Source organism: Monodon monoceros, unplaced genomic scaffold (genome assembly GCF_005190385.1).
Source record: "Monodon monoceros isolate NGI ecotype Baffin Bay Population unplaced genomic scaffold, NGI_Narwhal_1 Super_Scaffold_10, whole genome shotgun sequence".
In the NCBI taxonomy this organism is placed as follows: domain Eukaryota; kingdom Metazoa; phylum Chordata; class Mammalia; order Artiodactyla; family Monodontidae; genus Monodon; species Monodon monoceros.
In genome coordinates, this window is record NW_021703766.1 from 21,034,736 (window position 1) to 21,059,658 (window position 24,923).

The window sequence follows — 24,923 nt, forward strand, 5'->3', positions numbered from 1 at the left end:
GTCAAGTCAGAGGATGAAAGAGAACATTCATTATTCCTAAATTCCTCAATCAATTAGCACTATAGATAATTCTTTCATCCTTAGGCCTTTTACACTATAGGTCACCTGTCAATATCCAATGGCCTATTCTACCTTCTCCTGGGAAATCTAAAATCCTTCCGTGGTTTTCTCTGACCTCAGTTACACTGATTTTAAAAGTTCCCAAACTGTCAACATTTACCCAAATGTGATCTCTTCTGCCCAGTGATGTTGCTTCTGTGAAGAAGTAGGCAAGAGAATTCTGAGTTCACAGAGAAGATATTTGAAGACAAACTGATTCTGGAAATTAGGATAAAAATAATTTGAAGCTTGAAGATTGGCTTACCTAGTCCAGTTCTTTATTTGTACAAATATTTCCACTTTATCAGACAAAATACAGGACTTCCAGTTAAATCTGAATTTCAGATAAACAACAAAGTGTTTTAGTATAAATATGTCCCCCAAATTTTATAAGACATACTTGTACTAAAAATAACTGTTGTTTCTTTGAAACTCAGATTTTTTTGGATGTCCTGTACTTTCATTTGCTAAGTCTAGACCCCTGCTTTCCACTAAAATTAATGACCTGCCCACTATGATTTGATAGGTTTGACACCAGGCATGATAGGGTTGGAAACACACAGGCTTTCTGAGCCCCAAACCAGTATTCATTCCTAAATCATATGATTGGGAGTGGAAATTTTTCTACTGTAACACAAAGGGCTTTTGGCAAGTTTGTGATCCTAGAAATCTGCCCCATCTTAGCAAAGCAAGAGTTGGTTCAACACGCAACCCAACTCAAGAAAAGTGAGCCATATTAAAACAGTTTTACCAAGGGTAATTGCAACATAGTTTCATCAGTTCAGCACACCACAAGCCTGACTGCAAATGACGGGTGTGTGCCCATTGACGCCAGGTTCTCTCTAAAAAAATTGCTGCTGTTTTCTGTTGTGTAGGACATCGGCAAAAGGAACTGTATTGAGGATTACCAGAGCTATACAATAGAATATGGGCAGTTTACTCTGAAGCCATCCATTTATCCAGTATGCATGATGTCTAGTTGTCTCCAAAATAAACTCCGATTCTCCATGCTCACTAAGGAACTGACTTAAAATTCTTTAGCCAGTTATAAGTAAAAGAATTTTCACTATTCTGCTATAATCTGAATTTCTCCTCTTTATCATGCTTTCTTGTTCCAAGATGGCTTCACTGGGAAAAAAAAAAAATCACATCCTTCTCTTAAGGTCTTCATTACTCTTTTTTTTTTTTAACATCTTTATTGAAGTATAATTGCTTTACAATGTTGTGTTAGTTCCTGCTGTATAACAGTTCATTACTCTCTGCAGGAAAAAAAAAATGTATCTTTTCTCATCTACCTGCTCAAAGTGCAATCTCAGTGCCAAGTTTGTGACTTGTAATGATTTGAAGGAGACGTTGCTTCTTTTAAATATGTTCAACAAAATGTCTGCTTGCTTTTTCTTATGACCCCAGGAAGATATTTTTTGGATTTTGGTTTAGATATCACTGGTGTTTCACTCTGAGTGTTCTCAAAGTGAAACCTCCATCCCCTCTCGTGTCAAGGAGCCTATACTCTATACTCACTTATGGTAAGAGTCACTTTTCAATCTGGATACAATCTGAAAAGCCATTCCCTGTTGCCAGGATGCATCCTGGGTAACACTTAAATCTTTCCTCTCCTGTAGGAAGATCTTAATGGTTACCCAAGAACTGAAGGCTGGGCATCTGTTGAAGAGGGTGTACAAGCTGGTGAAATACTGACATAAAATAAGAATTTAACTTATGTAGCAGCCGAGGGTTCAGTTCACTCCCTGCTGGATAAAACATGATTCAGCAGCAAGGTGCAGAGACTCTGCCATAGGGCCTGTTGGGACATCTCAGCTGCAGAGTGGGAAGGGCAGGAAGGTGAGACACAGGCGTGTGTGTGTGTGTGTGTGTGTGTGTGTGTGTGTGTGTGTGTGTGTGTGCGCGCGCGCGCATGCGCACACGTGTGTGTGTTTGGTTGGAGCAGTTAGCTAGAATAACTCTAATGCAGTAGAAAATATTAAGATCCCAGAATCCCAGAGCCCTTGCTCTGGGTTGGTCCAAAGGGTATACATCTGAGGGAGAAGTACAGTCATCGCCAGAGTTACACAGCAGATACAGGCAGGAGGCAGCATCATTTACTGTCTCCTCTGCCCAGATAGAAGGGAGACCCCAAGAAGTAGGTAAAAATGCCAGAGTCAGGGGCAGACCCCAGGGGGAAAAACCTGGCATGGCCTAGGTACAACCTCAAAGTCCTAGGCAGTCCAACTGGGCTTATCACCAGAGAAGCAGTCATGGTGAGGATTAGGTAGTGGGTTTCCCAAGAAACAAGGCATCAACTCATGATGTGGAGGGCATGGCTTCTGAGGAGGAATAAGAAGGGGGCTTTAGTACTGTCCTTCCACTTCTACATTCCAAAATTCTACCCATCTGTTTCCAGATCTAGGTCCTATTTCCTTTCTGGGTGAAGTGGCTATGCCATCCTGAGTATATTTTGACCTCTCTGAATGTTCATCTTTACTCTTCATTTTAATGAGCTACTTAATCTGGGGTTGTTAGTATTTTCTGAATGTGTATGTTTGTCAAATCAACTAGCTTTCAAATTCTGAATCTCCCCTCCCCAACCCGCCCCGACCTTGTGAGTTCTGGGTGGGATTTACTAGGTTGCTGGAGTTTAGATCTTAAAATGTCTATGCATAGAAGATGGAGGATGGGAATTTAGACCTTGGGGATGCAGAGGGTCCCAGCCTGGGATACCCAGTGAAGAGGTTGTATTCAGAAGCAGGAAGAGACTGAATGAGGAGACCAAGTCATGTTTCTATGTCCCTGAGGGCAGCCATCCTTGAGATGCAAGAGTGGGCATCTCTGTCATGGATGTCTTGCCAGGAAGGCTAAGTAAGTCCTTGATGATAAAGTTCATGACTTATACAATAACTACTTTGTTGTTCAGTCTTCCTCTGCCCCTTGTGTGACTGGGGCAACTCTGGTCCAAGGGACTTCCCCTTAGTGGGTGATGCTAGAGAGCCCATTCCACTTTACCGGCAGTACCATGGATTGCAAAAGTCTGCCCTTCTGATAAAATCTTTTTGGAAAGAGGTACTTGATTAAAGGATGTAAGATTCTTGAGAGCAAGGGCAGAACCCATCCCCTGCTGCACATGCTTCTCCTGGGGAGACATCATGGCGTACCTGGGAAATATCCCATTGTACTTTGTCACCTTGGTGCTCTATACACTGATTAAAGATTTATATTTTTTGTTTGTTTACGTAATTTTGTTAAAAAAAAAAAAGGTTATTGTCACCGCCTCTCCATTTGCTGTTAAAAACAGGATTGAATCTCCTTTGCAGTGTGGGTATTGAAGCAACCAGTGGTCTTCCTGTCAGAGAATACTTCTGGGCCTCACCTTGGATGCCCTCAGATGAACCGTTGATGTGTGGGACTTGCCTCCGTCAAGGCATAATCCTTCCTTCCATGAGCTACATACCTAATCTTTTCAATGATGATTAGCTCATGAGATCTCACAGAGCTATCTCACGTTGGGCTGGTTCCTATTGTTGGAAGACATTTATTGTCTGGCTGCCTTCCTTTAGTTCCCTGCACCACTTGCATGTTATTACTCATTAGCACTTTCTCTGAGGCTGAGGCAGTGAAGGATATAGAGGAAAATTTTGTTCTAAAGTGGAAAATGTTGTGAGAGAGAGGTGTGGAAATCACGATTCATTCCTTCAAGGACTGTTTGGAAGAGTGGGGCAGGCTGGAGAACACCTAGGGAAGGGTTGGGGCAATTCCTCTAAGGAAATGTTAAGGGACTGGTTTTGTTTGAAGTGGAGAATTAATTGCAAGACTCTTGGAGGAAATACGCACTCTCTAAAAATGCTAGTAACCTGAGTTCCTTGAGAGCAAAGAATATGTTTCACCTTAGTTTGTAGCATTTAACAATTGCAGAGATCCTACTAATATTTATTAAGTGGTTGTGATGTGGAATAAGATCCTGCTGAGCTCTGAGCATCCCCAGAAGGAAAAATTAAGACCTTCAAAGGACAATTACAGAGACGTTCATCATCAAAGGTGGAAAGATAAGAGCTTCCAAATGGGCCGTGTATGGCTTCAAATTTCATTTCAGGTGCCAACTAAACCGAATGCTCTGAAAATGAAGTTCCTCTGGCCCTTGTTTCCTTATCTGGACAAAGGAGGCAATAATGCAAAACTCTCAAAGATGCTGGAGGGAGAGAGGCTATAAAGAATCTACATAAAGTATCTAGCACCTAGCAAGGTGCCTACCACACAGTAGGTGCTCAAAAAAACAGAACCTAGTTTGTAGATGATAACTCACTAACAGTTATGCCACCCCCCTCTTCCCCATGGACTGGGCTGTTTCAAAAGGAGGCTGAATGGAGAATGAGTGATTTGCCAAGATGGCCTCCCCTAACTCATCCGGTCAGGAGAGCCCACCCTCTCATGTGACAAGTACTTGGCAGCTTTGTCCATACTCCTTATCATTGCTCCATTCTCATCCCATATCAAGGATAACTGAAAGACCCCTTAGTCTCTGCAGAGAAACTTCTGGCCTTTATCCCTATCAAGTCTGGGTCCTTGCTGGAATCAGCCAGCCCCCTCTCCCCAACACACACACCATCCTCTAGGCAAGGAGGTCAGTGTCTTCACAAGTCACCACTACAGAATTCCCTCTGGTCCTGGGGCAAACAAAAGATGCCCGTGTACATTTGTAGCATCTGGCAGATTTTATAACCTTATCAGAGAAAAGGAGTGAAATCACATCTCCTTTCTGTAACAGTAACAGGTCATTTACATTTATCTACAATCCACACCACTAAAGGTTAAAAGCCAAAACTTTAAAAATTACTCAAAGAAATGGAAGTTGCCACTGCTGTCAGCATTTCTTCATGCGTCCCCTCACCTGTGTAGCCCACATTATGCTTTTACAAAGAGCTTCCCAAACCATTATCTTATTCGACCCTCAACTTAACTTGGGAGCCAGGGAGGTCATGCATCATTTGCCCTTCTTTTCATAAGAGAAAACAGATTCACAGAGGTGAAGTGAGCTGTCGGTTGTCAGTGGTCCCACGGTTTCCTGAGCCCGGACCTCCTCCCTAAACCAGGAGATTATAGGCACTGAAGCAGGAACTTACTTACTGTTGCTGGATTGAGACAGCAAGTCTGTTAGGTGTCAAGATCTCAGAAGTGGTTTCTTTTTTCCTTCATTGTTTCTAATGCAGCTGAACTGCTTTTCAAGGAAGCATTTTGCCCAGTCTAGCTGTGTGTCCTGTTTGCTGTGGAGTATGGGGCCTGTTGGTTCAGCCATCCCCCACCCATTGTAGTCCTATCCCTTGATTTTTCCAGGCATTCTGCTAATGTCATGTGGAGAGGCACTGTGTTACCCAGCCCTTTATTTCACAGATAGGAAAACTGAGGTCTAGAAGATTGGCCGTAAGCAATGAGTTCATGGCAGGTTTTGAATGCCTAGAACAGTGTTCTTTGTCTACCTTCATTCCCTGAACAGACATTTCTGCTTAACTTGAGGATGTTCTAGTGCCCAAGACCAACGCTGACTAAGAAGAGAAGTTGTTTTTCGATGATTGAAATCACCATTGAGCACTTGAAATGGGACTAGCATGTGCAGGAAGTACATTTTAAATTTCATTTAATTTAGATGAATTTAAATTTTAAAAGCTACATGTGTCTAGGTTGCTACCATATTGGCGGGTATAGCTCTAGATCAGTGGTTCTCAGCTTGAATGTACACTGCAACCACCCGGGGAACTTCAAAAATACTGAATCCTGGTTTCTTTGCTTTCAAGTGGTTTAGAGTAAGGCCTTGGCAATGGGATTTTTCAAATAACCTCGCTCCCCTCTGCTTAATTCTAATATGCAGAAAAGTTCTTGAGACACTATAGTCTAAATTTTAAGCCCTATGAGGGGCAGAGGCCATGTCGGCATATACATCACTGTAGTCAGGGGCAAGGAATTCAGTGAGAACTTGGCTATGTTCCCAAATCTTAGGGAAAAGGAAGGGTTAAAAGTGCCCTTATTAAATTGCTTAAAAGGACAGTGTGGGCTTCCCAGGTGGCGCAGTGGTTGAGAGTCCGCCTGCCGATGCAGGGGACACGGGTTCGTGCCCCGGTCCGGGAAGATCCCACATGCCGCAGAGCGGCTGGGCCCGTGAGCCATGGCCGCTGAGCCTGCGCGTCGGGAGCCTGTGCTCCGCAACGGGAGAGGCCACAACAGTGAGAGGCCCGCATACCACAAAAAAAAAAAAAAAAAGTACAGTGTGATCAAACGAATGGAAATGGTCCTTCTTCCTGGCAGAGAGAGAGGATGAAGTAGGTCTCTTTGTGATAATGACTCTGGTAATGAATTATAAGTAAGGTATGTATTCTTTCCAGAAATGCATTTGTAGCAGTAGATGTTTTTGCCAAGCAAGTGAACTCACGTCTGTAATTCACAATAGGATTAACCTGGGATTATAGAAAATCTAATTAAGTGAACCATATCATCTGAGAGCCACAAAAGACACTTAGCGTTGCCTTTGAAAGTCCTGCCTGTCTGAGAGTGTTTGGCATATGCTTCAGAAAATGCTCTGCACACATACAAGGCACTTGACTAGTTTGCTGTATCCCATTACTTTTCTTTTATGCTTAACTTTTTTCAAAAAAAAAAACCCTTACTTTTGATAACTGATGTTAGTGCATTTGAAAAGAAAGAATTGGGCTTCAAAGATTGGATTATTTGAAACCACAATGCGATCATTATGAAGCTATTGTTGGTGTCTGGTTTCTGAAAACAAGGAGGGGCAGGGACTCTCTGTGGGGTATGTAAAGATACAAAAAAAGCCATTTAAAATATGGCAGAGTTTAGTCTACTCCTAGCATGATAGCATAGTTTGGGGAGGTCCATTAGAAAGAGACCTCCAGAACAGCCCACCCACACTCGGGTAAAAATCAAGCTTCTGATAATTGGAAGCAGCTTGACTCTCCATTCCTCACTCCTGTTCAGTGGCTGATTAAGCTGGACGGATGCACGGGGACCGCAGTGGATTGAGGTCACAGGCTGGCCTTCTCAGAATTCTAAAGGCTCTGGGAGGTGGTGATTGGAGGCACTCTCTCTCCTCGCCTTAGTAATTATTTCAAAAAACCACATCAAGCCCTTGTCAGTTATTAAGGCCACCCTGGGATAACTCCTCCTCTTATTGTTTATGCTTTAAAAAACAGACTTTGTGTTTCTCTGCAGGATGTCACATTCTAGCAAGAATATGTAGATTGCTTTTCCTCTTCCAGTTCTCCACTGATCATCTTTAAAGACCTCCCAGGTCCTTATTTCTGAATGTCTGTTCCTTTCTTGAACCTGGACTGGCCGTTTCATAGAAATCGTTTGAAAAGGAGGACTGCTTTTAATCCAGGTTTTGAGGGGAAAGGGCAGGGTAGATGTTATAAAAATTATCTTTCACTGTCGATACTTGTTCCTCCCCCTATATTTTCGCTCTATACAGTGAGGTCTTTAGGTTTTGTTCATGCTGTCTTTTATTTTGCAAGTTACTTATCATTTCTGTATCTCAGTTTTCCCATCTGTCTGTTGAAGAAGGACGAATAGTGGAAAATCTAAGCTAGGATTTCCCCCAGTTCTGAGATTCTAAGATTGATTAATGCAACAAAATGTCCGAACTTGAAACAGAAGTGCTGACATTGGCAATACCTACCACTGGAAGAGGTTGGGAACTGGACTTACTCTGAGCTTTCCACTTGAGCATCAGTCCATTGGCTTTACAAGCTTAATATGTTTAAAAGCAAACTCATGCTCTTTATCCCCAAACCAGTGTCTTCTTTTGAGGCCAGAAGCAGCACCACTGTCTTCTCGCTCTCCCCAGGCTGCAGAGTCGCATCCTCTATCCTCAATCTGTCCAGTTCCCAAGGCCCTTCACATCGCATGATTTCTAGAAAGGCCTTCTTTCCTCCATACGAGGCTTATTTTTCTAGTTCAGAACCATACTATCTCTCACCTGAACTATTGCAGTGACTCCAGGAGTCTCCCTGGACTCATATATTAGTATCATTGCATTTAGCAATCCCTATTATAAATATTGGTTTGTCTGTATCTCCTTAATGGGCAGCCTCCTGGAGACCTTTGTGAGGCTTGCACCGTACTGCATGTTGTATGTGTATTATATGCCATATTCATGCATCCAGGGCTTATAGTACATATTTATGTATTCTTGTTGAAGGAACAAAACTCCTAATTTATCGTCTTTATCACCTGCTGTGTGCCAGCCCATGTCAAGTACTACACGGAGCTCTCTTCATGCACCATCTTGTTTCATTTTAGAACTCCCCCGTTAGGACCGGTCCTGGTGTTCTTCACATCTTCAGTATTGCAGTGTGGAGACCTACAGAGGTTGAGTCACACACGTAGTGAGTAGTAACTCTTGAGCTGTAATCTTCTAACCCCATCTGACTCCTGAGCCCATGCTCTCAACAATTTTGTCAGAACTGCCATTTCTCATGTTGGTTTATCCTGTATACCCCTGACAGCTCGGACTCCATCAGTCTCCTGACCAGAGAACTTAATGGATTCCCACTGGCCATCAGGTAAAGTCCTGATTCCTAATGCTGGGTTTTAATACCTGTCACATTAGCAGGTCTTGCATTGCCTAGTCCCAGAGGGCCCCATTCACATTATATCTGATGTAAGTGGGACTCCTGGAGTTGTGCATGGAGCAGCCCTGCCAGTGCGGCAGGATCCAGACCTTCTAAATGAATTTTCATCTCTCTCCATCCAGGGAAAGTTGCTGTGTCTCAGCCCAGCACAGACTCACAGGCTCCTTTAGACAGCTCCTTAACAGGCTGTTGCCAGTCTTCTATTTTATAGAAGGAGAAACTCAGTCCCAAAGGAAGACTGTCTTTTCTAAGATTACACAACTGTTTAGTGGCAGAACCTTTGCTACAACACAAGTGTCTTGACTTTTGTTCTACACCTCTCCCTATTGCCCAGTATTCCTTGGAAATTTAGAGAAGAAATAGGCATTTTCTACATCTGAACAAAGGATCTCCACAGCTATAGTACTTCACCCTTGACCAGGGGAAGAACCACCTAACTTTTCCTCTTGATTATTGTATTAATAGTTTACTAGGTTTGCTGTTTGATGATAAAAGAAAGCACTCAAGTTAGCTCATGTACAAGGGGCTAATTGTCATCTGATGTATAGGGAGGGCAGTGCAAACAACCTCATAGAAATTCAGAAACAGAATATCAGTAGGGCTGGGCCCTGTGGAGACAACAGCTGGAGGAAGTCCTTGATTGCCAAGATCTTCAGATAACAGGGCCATGTGCTCTGCCATTTACATGGCTCAGGGACAGAGGCCATGTTTGTTTCTGTTTGGTTTCTAACTGACTTGCTCATACTTTGATTTCACTGAAACACTGGCCATAAGATGTCACTTTGTGGCTACTCCATCCCCCAGGTGCCTCATAACCTTCTGTTTCAGCTCCCTTACTAACTGGCAAATGGTCCTGTTTTCTTTCATTAAAGTTTCCCAGTGAATCTGATTCACCCAGGTTATCTTTTTTTTTTTTTTTTTTTTTTTTTTTTTTTGCGGTACGCGGGCCTCTCACTGTTGTGGCCTCTCCCGTTGCGGAGCACAGGCTCCAGACACGCAGGCTCAGCGGCCATGGCTCACGGGCCCAGCCGCTCCGCAGCATGTGGGATCCTCCCGGACCAGGGCACGAACCCGTGTCCCCTGCATCGGCAGGCAGACTCTCAACCACTGCGCCACCAGGGAAGCCCCCCAGGTTATCATTTTGAACGAGGTTACACAGTTTGATAAAATCAGGGGTTGGCTTATGGTTTGGTTATCACTGGACTATATGTGGTTCAATCATCCATGGCTCTGGGTGAGAGTGGAAACTCTGGATGTGGGAGACTGTTAATATAGGTATTTGCTTGGAAGGGGCTGGAGTAGGCAAGTACCAGAAGGCAGGAGTGGTATGTTACAAATTCATCTGCAGAGATGTGGTCACTGATTCCTCTGTGTTCTTTTACCCAGTCCTGTTTGCACTTATCACATCATACGATCATTTATCTGCTTAGACAACTGTCTCACCATTGTTTGAGTAGAGTCTACAGATCAGAGAGGCATTGCAGCCTCCAGGGTCCAACCCAGGTCTGGCACTGTGAAAAGTTACTGCTGAATGAAGGAACCAGGAAATAAAGAAAGCTTTATAGACATTCACTGCTCTGAGACAAAGAGAGATTTACGTACAGGACTTTGATACCACAAATGACGTTACATTATGTCGAGCATCTGTTTATCATTACCATTTTTGCCCTAATCTTCCCTCAGGTACTTTCACTCATGCAGGAGAAAAATGGAAAATAAGATCTCTCTCTTTCCACACATTCATATAGGGTGTGTATTCATAGCCCGAGATGATACTGATGACAGTGTCCTTACCTGTATGTGATGATATATTTTATTCATCTTAATGATTAACATTTTAAAATATTACAGTGAGAAAAAGACTATCTTAAGGATTGAGTAGAGCAAAAATAATAAGTTCTTCGTATCACAGATTGTGTTTAGTCATCTTGTCATTTGAAGATGATTTAATTACTTGAAAAGATTAATAAATAATCAGTGAATGATTCTGTATGTTTGGGGTCTGGGGACTTAAGATGGATTTCTAGAATACTCTGTGGCCACAAAAGCCTAAGAATATAAAGGCTGATTGTACATGCTTAAATGAAATTCACATCTAACAAAGATTTTTTTCAATGTCAAATACAACATGGAGTTTAGACCATCCTTGGAGATGGTCTAAACCATGTCCTTGTGTTGAAGATCAGGAACATGGACTCTGAGTGTTTGGGAGCCAGGCAAAGCCAAAGCATGGGTTTTGCAGTCACATAAATTTGAATTTGAATTGCAGCCTTGCCCGTGTTTCAGAGTGTATCCTTGAGTGATTTACTTCATCACTCGCAACCTCAGTTTCCTTGTAGATGATATTGTGGGTGATATTTACATACAGTTGTGGAGAAAATACAGTTAAATGGTGTATATCAAGCCCTGAGTATATTGCCGAGTACTAGAAAAATCAAGCACCTCGTCAAGGATAATTTCAACTATCATTACCTAATTTTATATAGCCCATAAGTGATGGAACTAGGATTTGGACCCAGGCCTTCCCAATACCAGGCATGGTCTGATCTTTTCACTTCCAAAGCTGACACTCCTGTAGTTCTCTATTTCTCTAGAAGCAGAGAATGAAACGTACATGGAACAGTTTTAAACATTCCACTTGCCCTTAAAGCATGTCATGGTCATTGATAAGGAGCCCTCTTTGCTACCTACTTTTTTTTTTTTTGCGGTACGCGGGCCCCTCACTGTTGTGGCCTCTCCCATTGCGGAGCACAGGCTCCGGACACGCAGGCTCAGCGGCCATGGCTCACGGGCCTAGCCGCTCCGCGGCATGTGGTATCTTCCCGGACCAGGGCACGAACCCGTGTCCCCTGCATCGGCAGGCGGACTCTCAACCACTGCGCTACCAGGGAAGCCCTTTGCTACCTACTTTAACATTTGAATTTGGTATCAGAGAGTGGAGTAACATATACAATGCCTGCTTGGCAGTCTCTGCTGTGTATTCTGCACCTGAGCAGAAGTGACTTACCACAAGCTTATGCTTTGCTCCAAGCGTAGAAATCGGGGAAGAAATGTGATTCATTAGTTCTTGTAATACTTCCTCTCTCCATTCTCTGTGATTTCCACAGACGTGGCATAATTCCTGTGATTGGATTTGAAACTAGAGACCAGCTCAGTGCTGAGTGATGAGATCTGAACGGGGAATAAAATATGCTTGAATTAATTTGCATAATGGAATCCGATTGGTCACAAAGCTGTGTTTGTTGCAGTGGGGACCAGAGCCCCTGAGCTCCTGACAAGAGGCCACTGCACTTGCAGAATAAGGTTTTGAGTTATGGTGGACTCGGTAATATTCTTAATGTAATGATAACCTGTAATGATAACCTGTCTTTAACTGTAAATTAACTCCCTGGAAATGAAAAGAACAGGTCAGCCTGTCTGATCCTTCCAGCTCTGTGGGGGAGGAGAAAGCTAAAAAACCAAAGCCGTTTGATTTTTGCTAAGCGTTTTCGTCTTTTTTTCTCTACCCGATAACAATTTCCAGCACGAGTCCAAATATACTTAAACACCCGTATGTCATTTTCTTTAACGGAGACAAAAGCAAACACAGTGAGTTTTATGCTCAAGGCGCAGTAGCTTATGACGGGCTATCTGCTCTCAAGATAGAGGGGCGAGCCTTCCACTTAGAGCTGGTGGTTTTGCAAATCCATTTTCCTGTCATGTTATTACTCCTGTGACTTTCAACAACATTTATTTTTCCTTGCAAGCAATATCCTCCCATCATAAAATAAAGTCCTCCTGTCTGTTTTAGTGGAACCTCAATGCTTAGACATTCTTGCATACTGCTAGAAAGTGCTTAAAAGGAAGGATTGTTCAAGAACTGCCTTGGGGGGTCTTTATTAAAACCAGTTAGAACACTGATATATTTCCTTAGTTGTTAACAACGTGAAGGTCTTCTTAGGAGGGCGGTCTCCTGTTCATTTTCATGAGTGATTCCTGCAGACTCTGTACCACTGCATACATCAACCAGATCTCTAGATTTTAGAAGCATTTCCAAATAATAATAATCTTTCTGAACACATCTTTTTTAACCTATACATATAGAAATCCTGAAACAGGGTGTTTAAAAATAAAAAAGCAAAGACTTACTTTTGTGTACTAGTGCTGTTCAAGGACCTGGTTGTACTGTGTTGTTGATGAACTGATATAATCACTTCCTGTTCCTCTTCACTTTGATCATTGCTATAAAATGCTTTACCTTCCTCTTTCTAGTTTGGTTTAATATTTTAGTTACAGTATTACCCCCCACCAGAGTGCCACCAAAACTTAAATTATTTTCATCATTAGACTATTATGATATGTCTTATGAGATGTGTCCATATTTGATCTTCAGCCTTCTCTTAGAGAAGCAATATCACATGGGATCATAGGGGATAACAATGCAGGTCTTGGAACCAAGCATCCAGTGTTCATATCTCAGCTCCTCCACTTGCTGGCTCTGTAACTATGAGCAAGTTACTTAATCTTGCTATGCCTCAGACTACTTATCTGTAAAATGGGGATAACAATAACACTATTGTGCAGACTTACTGTGAAAATTTATGACTCAACTCATTGAATGTTAGGCAGACAAGAACACTGGACAAATGTTTACTGTTATTAACATTTTCATCATAGTCATATTATGAGTATACACTAGGTTCTCATACTGGTTTACTGCATGTGGCATCTAGGTTACTGTTTTTATCACAGTGTCCATATCGTCTCCTTATGAATCTCAGAAACCAACAAGTGGTGATAGCTGGTATTGCTCACTGGTTAACGACACAGACTCTAGAGCCAAACGTCATGGGCTCAGATTCAGCACTACGATTTATCTGAAGCATAACTTTGCACAAGTTGCTTAATCTATCCGGGCCTCAGTTTCCATCCTTTAAAATAAGAATATTCACAGTACCTATTCATAAGTTTGTTATAGAAATTAATGGATGAGTTACTATTTGTAAAGTTTTTAGAGCAATAGCTAGAAAAAGCTTTTGCTAAGTAAATTTTCATTCTGAAATTGAATTTAGAAATGTCTTAAAATTCGTCTTAACGTACCTGAGATTAACCATTAAAATAACTTTATATAGTACATACAGCCATATAAGCATTTATAAATAATGGTTTCAAGGAATTACTTTTAAAAGCAAGTTGATTTTGCTATTCTCTCCAACAGAAGAAAATAGATAATTTCACCTTTTTAACAAAGGGTGAAATTTATTGTTTATTGGTCATGTGGAAACTCTTAAATTCATTAGTATCACGCTAGAATTTTTCTTCTGTAAAGGAAAAAGAAAGCTGTCGTCTAGTTTCAACACGTTTAGTGTCAGGAATAATTGTGCTTTACAGCAAAATGGCAACCAGAAGAAAGAGGTGCAGAAATATCAACTTGAATTAAACCCTTTCTTTCAAATACACCTCACAGTTTATATGCAAGGATAATTTATCACCGTGTGAATGAACACTTACTGATTGGCATGTGTAAAATGGGCAGAGATCTTGTTGCACCATATGCTTTTACTTTTCTATTTCTTCTTCTTGAGATTCTGTGGTGGCAATATCAAGTTTGAACTTGAAGTATCGGGTTCAAATCATACATTCAGCTTTTACTGGTGTCCTGCTTTGAGCTCAGGCATTGGCCATCTAATTGTGAATAAGATATCATCCCAACCATTAAGAGGAAACCAGTATAGTAAGGAGATGGTGTATGAATCAGAAGTGCCCCCAAGATATCTCACCCCAACTCCAAACAAGAACATGAACCTGGAAACCACTTGTAGAAAATGTCACCCAGTGGCTTCACTTTACAGGGTGTGAGGCAGAGCCACCACTCTCGGAGCTGAGGGAGGTCCCACTACCAGCTAAGTGGCAGATTCTTAATCATATGTTTGGCTTTTTGACTTAAATGCAGGTATCTTCCTATGGCTTCACTTTGCCTCAGTGTAGGATCAAACTCCTTCTGGTCCCTCCCTGTGCTCTTTCCATGCAGTCAGTTTGCCTTGTAAGAAACAGCATTTGATGTAGTATTGATATGCCTGAGTCTCGGGGTGAAGCTGTTAAGTGATGACACTGCCTTTTGAATCTTTCTTTCTCTTCCACACAGCCATTTACATATCCCAGAGTCGGCCTACAACAAACACTAAATTCCCTATTCCCTGAAAAGAGACTTGCATAAAACATCATAAAATGGTCCTGAGGACAGTGATGGGCGCCTGAAATGAATGCACATCTGTGGCCTCCCCAGATAATATTTTGCCATATTACAAAGGAGGAGAAAGGCCTGGGTTGATGAAATCAAAGAGCCTCAGAAGAAAAGGGGTTCTGCCAGCAAATTAGAATGCCACCAGTTCCCTTATTTTTGAGACCTCTAAGGCCAGATGGCTGTGGTACCTCCATGTAACTCTTATTCCTCAATTCCTCTCTTCGAGAAAGCACCTCACCCCTGTCTTCTGGGCATCTCCACCTGCAGGGCAAGAGCACTTCCTTCTGCTGAGTGAGGGCTGCATGCTTGGACTGTGGTGCTCTAGAAAGAGAGGAAGAGATCCAGTGTGTGCCCAGTTCCCTCTCTGTCTTCAGCCCTGCATGTGTGTACCAATTCTTGTCATCCCTATTGTTCACATGAGACTGAGGGGGCTAAGAGTGCCTGACTGACATGTCGAAGGCCACCCTAATTGAAATATATAGAAGTGGTGTTCCAATTCACGTTTACCTGACCTCCAAATCTAGGTACATTCCACTCTGCCAAGATGCATTCTCTCTCTCTCCTATTCCCCTCCCCCCCATCTAACCACTTCATCCAAATCATATAGCAAAGAATTAGGTGATGGTTTTTATTCCTACAACACTCAAGAATCTCACCAATTTCACTGGTACAGTCACTATGGAGAACAGTATGGAAATTCCTTAAAAAACTAAAAATAGAGTTACCATATGATCCCGCAATCCCACTACTGGGCATATATCCCAAGAAAACCATAATTCGAAAAGATACATGCACCCCAACGTTCACTGCAGCACTATTTACAATAGCCAAGGCTTGGAAGCAACCTAAATGTCCATCAACAGAGGAATAAATAAAGAAGATGTGAGATATATATATATAAGAACCAGAGTGCTAGAGAGAGGACTGGAGTGACTGTAGGTGAGAAACCACAAGAGGCATGGAAAGGCATTAGCAGCTTATGTATATATATATATAATGGAATACTACTCGGCCATAAAAAAGAACAAAATAATGCCGTTTGCAGCAACATGCAGCAGCATGGATGGACCTAGAGATTATCATACTAAGTGAAGTAAGCCAGACAGAGAAAGAAAAACATCATATGATATTGCTTATATGTGGAATCTACAAAAAAATGATACAAATGAACTTATTTATAAAACAGAAATAGACCCACAGACACAGAAAACAAACTTAGAGTTAGCAAAGGGGAAATGGGATGGGGGAGATAAATTAGGAGTTCGGGATTAACATATACACACTACTATATATAAAATATGTAACCAGCAAGGACCTACTGTATAGCACAGGGAACGATAATCAATATTTTGTAATAGCCTATAAGGGAAAAGAATCTGAAAAAGAATATATATATATATATATATATATATAGAGAGAGAGAGAGACCTATATATACACACACATATAACTGAATCACGTTGCCATACACCTGAAACTAACACAACATTATAAATCAACGATACCTCTCAATTAAAAAAAAAAGAATCTCACCAATTTCATTTAGACCCACTGGTGTTGAAATGAAGTGTCATCCTCCATGCCCAGCAACTTTCTGAGAGTCCCTCCCGTTGGGGATGGGGGTGGTAGTGAGGACAGTCTGGTTCTGGGAACTAGGGGTCCAACTTGTTTCTGAGAGGTGCTCCAAGGGGAGAGGATGACTGTCCAGAAGAAGGTGTAGGATACTGAGATAGGAGAATGAGCTTTGGAAGTTCCTTAGGGGAGAATTAAGTTTCCAGCACCAGAAAAACAAAGTCCCGTGAAGAAGTCCAGAAACCTGAGGCAGGAGTTAAGGACCAGAGAGAAGAACCAGAGTGCTGGAGAGAGGACTGGAGTGACTGTAGGTGAGAAACCACAAGAGGCATGGCAAGGCGTTAGCAGCTCATCTTTACTATCGATGAGTAGCTGAGTCATGGCTGGGTGCCAGGAACAAGACCTTTGGACCAGCTGGTGGGGATTCTGTTTTATTTTGCTTTTCCTTGTTGGAGAGAGCTTATAAAGTATCCTTGGAAAGACTGTCAGGTTAAGGTAGGATCTTCAGGTTCTTGAGTGGACACTGGACCCGACAAGAGCAAATCTTGCTTACTGAATTGACACTATATTGATCCAACAATGAGAATTTGACCCATTATTTCACTGACAAATGTTTTAGTGGCCATCAGTGACCATCTTAGGGTCTGCCCCGACCTCCCATATCTAGAAGGATTCATCGATGGCTTCCTCCTTTCTTATACCATCCAGTAAGCCGAACAGTCTTGGGACGTGCTATGCTTGTGACCAGCTCTGGGCTTTGGGGCATGCTGTTCCTTCTATCTGGACATCCCATCCATTCCCTTCTTATCACAGTAACTCATCTGATGGTTGTGCCCATCCATCCCATCCTCCAGGAAGTCCTCCTTAACGGTCCCCACTCTCTGCCATCTCCATCCTCAACCCCCATCAATTATGTGTTCCTCTCCTGGCCACCCATAATGCCCTAAGTTTCCCTATTACAAAAACGTACCCAAGCACAGTTATGATCATAATAATAACAGATAAATATGAAGCGTTTACTGTATAGCAGGCCTTGTTTAGGGGTATTACTCGTGTATCCCTGTGTAGATCTTGCAGTGAGTTCGATTTGCGAGCCCATTTCATAAATGAGCAAGCTAAGCTCAGTGTCGGCTTACCCCAAACCCAGAGCTAGTAAAACTGACACTCAGACCTGGGCAGCAGGATTCCACAGCGCACACGTTTTATCCTCATATAGACCTTGAGGGGTTTCTTCGTGTATGTGTTTATCTTACCCACCGCGTGGTAAACAGCCAGAGAGCAGGGACTGTTTCTCACTGGCTTCTGCGTCCTCAGTACCCAGAGCAAAGCCCTAACAGGGTCCAAAGTGGGTCAGTGTTTACAGAATGGAATTGAAATGAAGTGGGGATGGAGCCTGCGACTAGTCTGACCTTTCTTTCTGCCTGCAGAGGCCGACCGGGGAAGTGGGCAGCCCTGACGTGATGTGCTCAGCGAGGAGAAACATTCCAGTCCGAGAGAGCTCGGCGTGACGCGTGGGAGGCCACCAGTGGCCAGGCTGCAGCACAGTCGCTGGAAGGGGTGACAGCCGCATTCTCCTGTGCCTACCACGTAACCAAAAATGAAGGAGAACTACTGTTTACAAGCCGCCCTGGTGTGCCTGGGCATGCTGTGCCATAGCCAGGCCTTCGCCACGGAGCGTAGGAGCCACCTGCGACCCTCGTTCCACGGGCACCACGAGAAGGGCAAGGAGGGCCAGGTGCTGCAGCGCTCCAAGAGAGGCTGGGTCTGGAACCAGTTCTTCGTGATAGAGGAGTACACCGGGCCTGACCCCGTGCTCGTGGGCAGGGTAAGGTTGCTGTCACTCCACATTTATTTCTCACTCTCCACCATCCCTGTACTAGGGTATGGTCAAAACAAAAATATAGGAGGGGAAATAATAATGGTCTGGCCATCAGTAAAAACCACAAAATCATTGTTCATACATCCTTGTAGCCTTTTTTTTTTTTTTTTTTTTTTAGTTCATAGACTTATCCATGTTAACACTTCAGTTTTCCACTTGATGTTATGCCCTCAAAACTCTGTTTTTTAACGGTTACACAGTAGAGTCTACTGAATAGAAATGATGATTATTTATTTAACCATTCTCCAACTGGGGGCATTTCCCCTACCACATCCAAACCCAAACTTGGATGCCATCATTTGTGTTCTTATGATGCTCTGGACTCTTTTCTCATAGCTTTCCTTTCTGTAGTACACATGTCTACGTATTCATCTGTCTCCCTCACTGGACCCTAAACTACCTTCCATCAGGAACAGCGTCATTTTTGTATCCCCAGGTCCTGTACCAAAGTCCAGCTTTGGGGACGCCGCTGTGAATATTTGACAAGATGAATGGATGTGTCATAAGAATGGGTGGAATTTTATCCACTTTGGCTTAGGGATGGCAAAACCCATTTCAGAAGGCTTGAGAGTCTTAGTACTACTGAGAAATCCTGCATTCTCTGGGTACACCCTCCAAAAAGTGCAAGGGTAGAGAGTTCAAAATATGTTTGAGGGAGTTCCCTAGTGGTCTAGTGGTTAGGATTCAGCACTTGCACTGAGGAGGCCCGGGTTCAATCCCTGGTCGGGGAACTGAGATCCTGCAAGCCGCACAGCACAGCCAAAATTAAAAAACACAAACAAACAAACAAAAGATGTTTGAAAAACTGCCTGCTATATCAATTATGGTAAAACATACAGCCACCTTTTAGAGAACAGTGACCTTAACTGCGAGGAGATATGTGTTCACACACATAAGAACATAAAGCCTGTTATGGGAAGGTACAGAGTGAGGCAAATGGTAAACTAGGGTAAAATAGTCCTTGGTCTCAAAGAGTTCAGGGACTAGTGGAAAAGAGACACTTACCTAAGCAATTAAAAAAACTAAAACAAGGAGTAGAATAATGAAGAAATTCACTAGCAATTCAGTCTACATGGTAAAGTTTGGGAGGGATGAAGGGAAGTTTCATGGAGACAGTGGTAATAACTTGTGACCTGAAGGATGAGTAAAAGTTATCCTGTGAAGGGGGAAAGGGACAAGAGCAGATTTGTGGGGTGCTCATTTCTGAGCCTCATAGATTTCAGTGAAGTTATCTTAGTTGCTGCTTAACTTGAGAATAGCATTCCATATTTATGGAATTGACATATTTGGAGGAGGTTCATATTAGCATCTCAATAATATTGTTAAGGGTTGGAAAAGTGCCTTTTTGAAGAGATGTACTAGAGCAATTTCATCATTTATATCCAAAATGGAAAGATTACACCCAAAGTAGAAGTATCCTTGAGAAATGGAGCACAGGGAAATAATTGGCACATAGAATTCCTTCCATCAAGGAGATGGGCTGTATGCCCAGAGAGGAAGAAGAGACTTGAGCCACAGCAGGAACTGTGTGGCTTGAACAATGTGGAAAGCTGTGCATGAACTGTTCTGAGAAATAGAACATCTGCCACGGGGACTTTCTCAGTGAGGAGCAGGGTGTGTATTAGGGCGGGGAGTGCAGAAGAGACAGGACCCAGAGGGCCATTTCAGCATCTCTGTGGAGCAAGCAGGTGTCATGCCTCCTAAAAGTCAGCAGATGGAAGAGGACGGAAAATCTAGACACACGAAAATGAGCCTGATGTCGGATTGGATGGGGGTAAAAAGAAATAAAGTGGTTGGATCCTATGGAACTTCCTTTTGAGGCAATGCTGATCTGTAGTTCCCCATGAATAGGAGGATTAGACTAGATGACTTGTTCCCTAAAAACCTTTGATTTGATGACATTCAAGGTTGAGTGATATAAGATGCTCTCAAAAAGTGGAATTTGGGGGGCTTCCCTGGTGGCGCAGTGGTTGAGAGTCCGCCTGCCGATGCAGGGGACACGGGTTCGCGCCCCGGTCCGGGAAGATCCCACATGCCGCGGAGCGCCTGGGCCCGTGAGCCGTGGCTGCTGAGCCTGCGCGTCCGGAGCCTGTGCTCCGCAACGGGAGAGGCCACAACAGTGAGGGGCCCGCGTAACGCAAAAAAAAAAAAAAAAAAAAGTGTAATTTGGCAAACCATGGACTGTTAGATTTCCTGCAGGAAGCACAGTCTGCATCATGCTGTGCTCTGCAGAGGGGATGCCATCAGTCTTGGGAGTTAGGAGTTGGCTGTGTCCACCTCAGCAAATGATCCCTTGATAGCACTGAATGGTTTGCCAAACTGCTTTTTGTGTTGAAACTAATAAATATCATTGTTGGTTGTATGGATCATCTTTGTTGGAGAGGGAAAAAAAGGAATTTATATCCAACTTTGAACTCTGAAAACAAGATAAAAATAATGAGCAGTATATCTGAATGTTTTTCAGTTATTTGGTTGATCATGAAATTCGCTTAATTCCCAAGAGTCTTGCCGAATTCATATGTAATATACGAAGGTCCCTAGAAACATTCCTTGTCTAAACACTCCCATTAAAGTAAGTGTTGCATTGATTTCCTTGTTGCGCATTCACATGGCTGAGCCCCTGACTTTTGCCAGGTTTGAGGCAGGGAAAACAAATGAACATAAACTATTATTGGGGGTTAGGTGGGGAGCCAGAGGAATGGGGGCAGGGATCCTGCCCTCACTGTGGAAACTTGTATGAAGACTGGGGCAATTTGGGTCATCCTTTGTAGCTTCATGTATTCCAATAGCTTTGTATATTACTCGCAAACTGCCTTATTCATAAGAAATGTGTAGTCATAATTTCATGACAGCACATAGCTTGTTATGAATAACAAGTTCTGAAGGAAAGTATGCTTTTTTTCTTTTCCTGAGAAGCACTATAGACTAAAATCAACATGTAATTTGTACCTACAGGTATCCCCCTGAGCTGAAATATTTGGTGTTTCACTGAGGCACTGTAAATCAGTTAGATATTTTTGGGGAAACTGGAACAATACAAAAAGTTTTTTAAAGCAATGTGTTCAATCCTGCTTTGTGATTCTGGACAAGCTTTCTAAGTCTTGGTTTCATAATAATAATAATTTAAATCGCATTAATAATATTAAAATGGAATTATAATAAATAATAAGATAATAATTATAAGTAGTAAGCATTATTATATTTCAATGTCATTTGAATAAAGCTTTTTAGTTTATACTAGGTTTTCTTACGTAGTAGGTAGAACCAAGGGCTTTTTATCCACTTGGTTACTCTTGAAGCCTATGAGAATGGTGAAAGTAATGCTTATCTTTTCCCACAAAGGGTAAAATGAGGACAGAGGAACTCATCGAGATGATAGCTGCAGAAATTGAGGTTGGGCAACAAGGTACAATAAAGAGTTTATTGCTACAGGAAAATTGGATGTGGTCTTTGGGGGGGAGTTCCATGTTACAACACACAGAGCAGAGTCAAGGCAGAAGGCACAGGTGGGTAGTTAGGAGACCTGGATGACTTCCTGGCCCTGCCAACCGTGGATTTAGGCAAGTTCCATCATTTCTCTGGGCTTTGTCAACAGAGGGGAAAATCCCAAGGATATATAGTCTTTCTTTAGTCTAAGAGCTGCATATATATCAACCCACCCCACTCACCCCATGCTTACGATGGGAATGGGGGCTTGTTCAGGCAGGTTCCATCCTCAGCTCCTCATACGTCCTGTGCCACACAGCAGGTCTTTCAGAAAGTCTGACCAATGGATTGTTTGAGGTAACAAAAGCCTGGTGTCCTTTGGAATCTTAGTGTCCTTTGGAAGAGGACTGAAATTATAATAACATCCATACAGTTGATGAGGTCGATTTATATGTACCAGTGTGGAAGGGTCCTCTGAATTTATTGTGGTAGGAAGGCAGAAGTGAAGAGTGGCATGTGCACTATGCACTTTATTGTGTAAAAATAAACCAAAGCACGTGTATCTGTATAGATATTCTTGCATATGCATAGAATATGTCTTAGAGGATTCACAAGAAACTGGTCATAAGAGCTGTCTCTGAGCAGGGAAAAATAAGGAATGGGAATCAGAACTTATAAGATTTACTTATTGCACAAATGTGTGTTTTTTTATTTTCTATAGTATGTGCATATTTCTTTCAAAATAACTGAACTAATGTATATTTTATATATTTTGTATGTGTGCATATGTAATGGGAGAGTGGGAGGGACAACACGAATCTTAAAATTTAAAAATGTTTGGACCCTGGCTTCACTGCTCCCCAGCTGTGTGACCTTGGCCAAGACAATTATCTCCTCTAAGATTACATTTCTTGATTTGTAAAATGGGGTGAGAACATCTCGCTCTCAGTGTGTGTGTGTATGTAAACAGTGTATTGTCTCAACAGCATGTAAGTGTGTCTCTACCTCCCCAGTGCATCTGTCAAGGAATTACAAATCTCGATTTCTCTTTTCCTAGCTTCATTCCGATATTGACTCTGGTGATGGGAACATTAAATACATTCTCTCAGGTGAAGGAGCCGGAACCATTTTTGTGATTGATGACAAATCAGGGAACATTCATGCTACCAAGACATTGGACCGAGAGGAGAGAGCCCAGTACACGCTGATGGCTCAGGCGGTGGACAGGGACACCAACCGGCCCCTGGAGCCGCCATCAGAATTCATCGTCAAGGTCCAGGACATTAATGACAACCCTCCCGAGTTCTTACACGAGACCTATCATGCCAACGTGCCTGAGAGGTCCAACGTGGGTACGTAAGGGCAGGGGAGGGCGGACCCACTCCACCTGCAGGCCTGGTGTCTCTGTGGGTGGGCAGGCTGGTGCCTATTCTCCCAAATCAGGAAGTAGAATTTATGCTGTATCTTCTATGGTAGAATAACAAACAAAAAAATTTCATATATGTAGCTGACGTTTCAAATATTTTAAATTGCCCTGAGGTTTTAAACTCTAAGCTTACAAAATATGAGGAGGTGTGGAAGAGTAGGAAAGACGTAATCAAATCCATGTCATCCTGGCCCTGGTGCTTATTAACCTTGTGACTGGGAATCAGTTGCATCTGTTCTCTTAGCCTGAGTTTCTCCTCTGTAAAATGGGGATAAAAGTTTCTAGTCATGCAGGATTAGAAATAACATACATCTGGTCACTAGTGCATGTTGGTGTTCAATAAGTAATAGCAGTATTTGTGCCATGTAGGCACCATGCTAATTAATGATTTACATGCAGTATTGCATTTAATCTTGGCAGTGACTCATCTTTGCAATGAGGTAGGTCCTATTGAAAATATTTTGCAGATGGGAAACCCAAACTAGAAACAGGTTAATGAATTTATTCAAGGTCATCTGAGCTATTAAGTCAATCCAGAATATATATCTAACCATGACACTATGTCATCACCTGTTAGAATAATTCAGAAGCAGCTATGTCTTTTATCATGCATAAAGACACATCACATTGTTAGAGGACAATTCTGTGAATGATTTATTCAACTAGCTACCTTCTCCTGGCAGTAACCTTTGTTTGGCTTTATAGAATGCATGTAGTTGTGGTCTTTTGAGAAGCATGCCTCATATTAAGAAGGATTTGTTTTTCAGACAATGATCAGAGCTGTACTAATCAGGGAGTGAGCATGCTTACGCGAATCAGAGATTTAAAGTTCCCATGAGGACTTCCCTGGTGGCGCAGTGGTTGAGAATCCGGGTTCGAGCCCTGGTCAGGGAAGATCCCACATGCCACGGAGCAACTAAGCCCGTGTGCCACAACTACTGAGCCTGTGCTCTAGAGCCCGCGAGCCACAACTACTGAGCCCGCATGCCACAGCTACTGAAGCCCGTGCGCCTAGAGCCCGTGCTCCAGAACAAGAGAAGCCACCGCAATGAGAAGCCTGCACACCACAATGAAGAGTAGCCCCCGCTCGCTGCAACTAGAGAAAGCCTGTGCGCAGCAACGAAGACCCAATGCAACCAAAAATAAATAAATACATTTAAAAAAATAATAAAGTTCCCATGAACGTAAGGATCATCAGGGCCATTTTACAGATGAGGAAACTAAGCATCAAGATTGGGAATCAGTTTGCTCAAGAGTGTTAGATACAGAAATGACTCTACAACTCTAAGCTCCTTCCATTCTGCATATAGAACTTTTGATGCTAAAAAAAATTGTCCCCTTCTTCTCCTCCAGCTAAAGTCAAACCCTTCTCATACTTTATGAAAACCCAGCTGAGCCTTTTCTGCCTTCTTCTCTTCCCTTTGCCCTGCCCAATTCTTTAGTTTCTCAGTATTCACCTGGGGACTTTAATGAGAAATAGCAGACATCAAATAAATCAGTAAATAGCGGACAGCAGTGTCAGCAGCTGAGCCAGGGGACAAAGGCCAGCCATCATACATGATGCTCTAGGGGAATTTTCATTGATCCCACCTCTTGGGGCAGCTTGGTGCTTAAGGAGTAACATCAGACTTTGCATCATGGCCTATGAGAGTAGAGTCTGCTGCCAGA

At 42.6% G+C, this 24,923-nt stretch overlaps 1 protein-coding gene and 1 long non-coding RNA gene across 4 annotated transcripts in view; one reads left to right on the forward strand and one right to left on the reverse strand.

Annotated features, from left to right (window-relative positions):
• CDH11 (cadherin 11) overlaps positions 1-24,923 on the forward strand; it is a 141,819-nt gene that overhangs the window by 77,112 nt on the left and 39,784 nt on the right. For 2 of the 3 annotated variants that reach the window (XM_029237952.1, XM_029237962.1), the window contains 2 exons: positions 17,952-18,349; positions 22,887-23,181. In XM_029237952.1, the coding sequence (XP_029093785.1) occupies positions 18,122-18,349; positions 22,887-23,181 (523 nt within the window). In that variant the 5' untranslated portion in view covers positions 17,952-18,121. Of the gene's footprint in view, positions 1-15,282; positions 15,335-17,951; positions 18,350-22,886; positions 23,182-24,923 lie in introns of those variants that run through there. The other variant, XM_029237972.1, reaches the window with a different exon arrangement.
• Positions 11,786-24,923, reverse strand: part of LOC114904280 — a 139,907-nt gene continuing 126,769 nt past the window's right edge. Inside the window, exon 3 of the long non-coding RNA XR_003795919.1 lies at positions 11,786-11,900. This is a non-coding gene — a long non-coding RNA (uncharacterized LOC114904280). The remainder of the gene's footprint in view (positions 11,901-24,923) is intronic.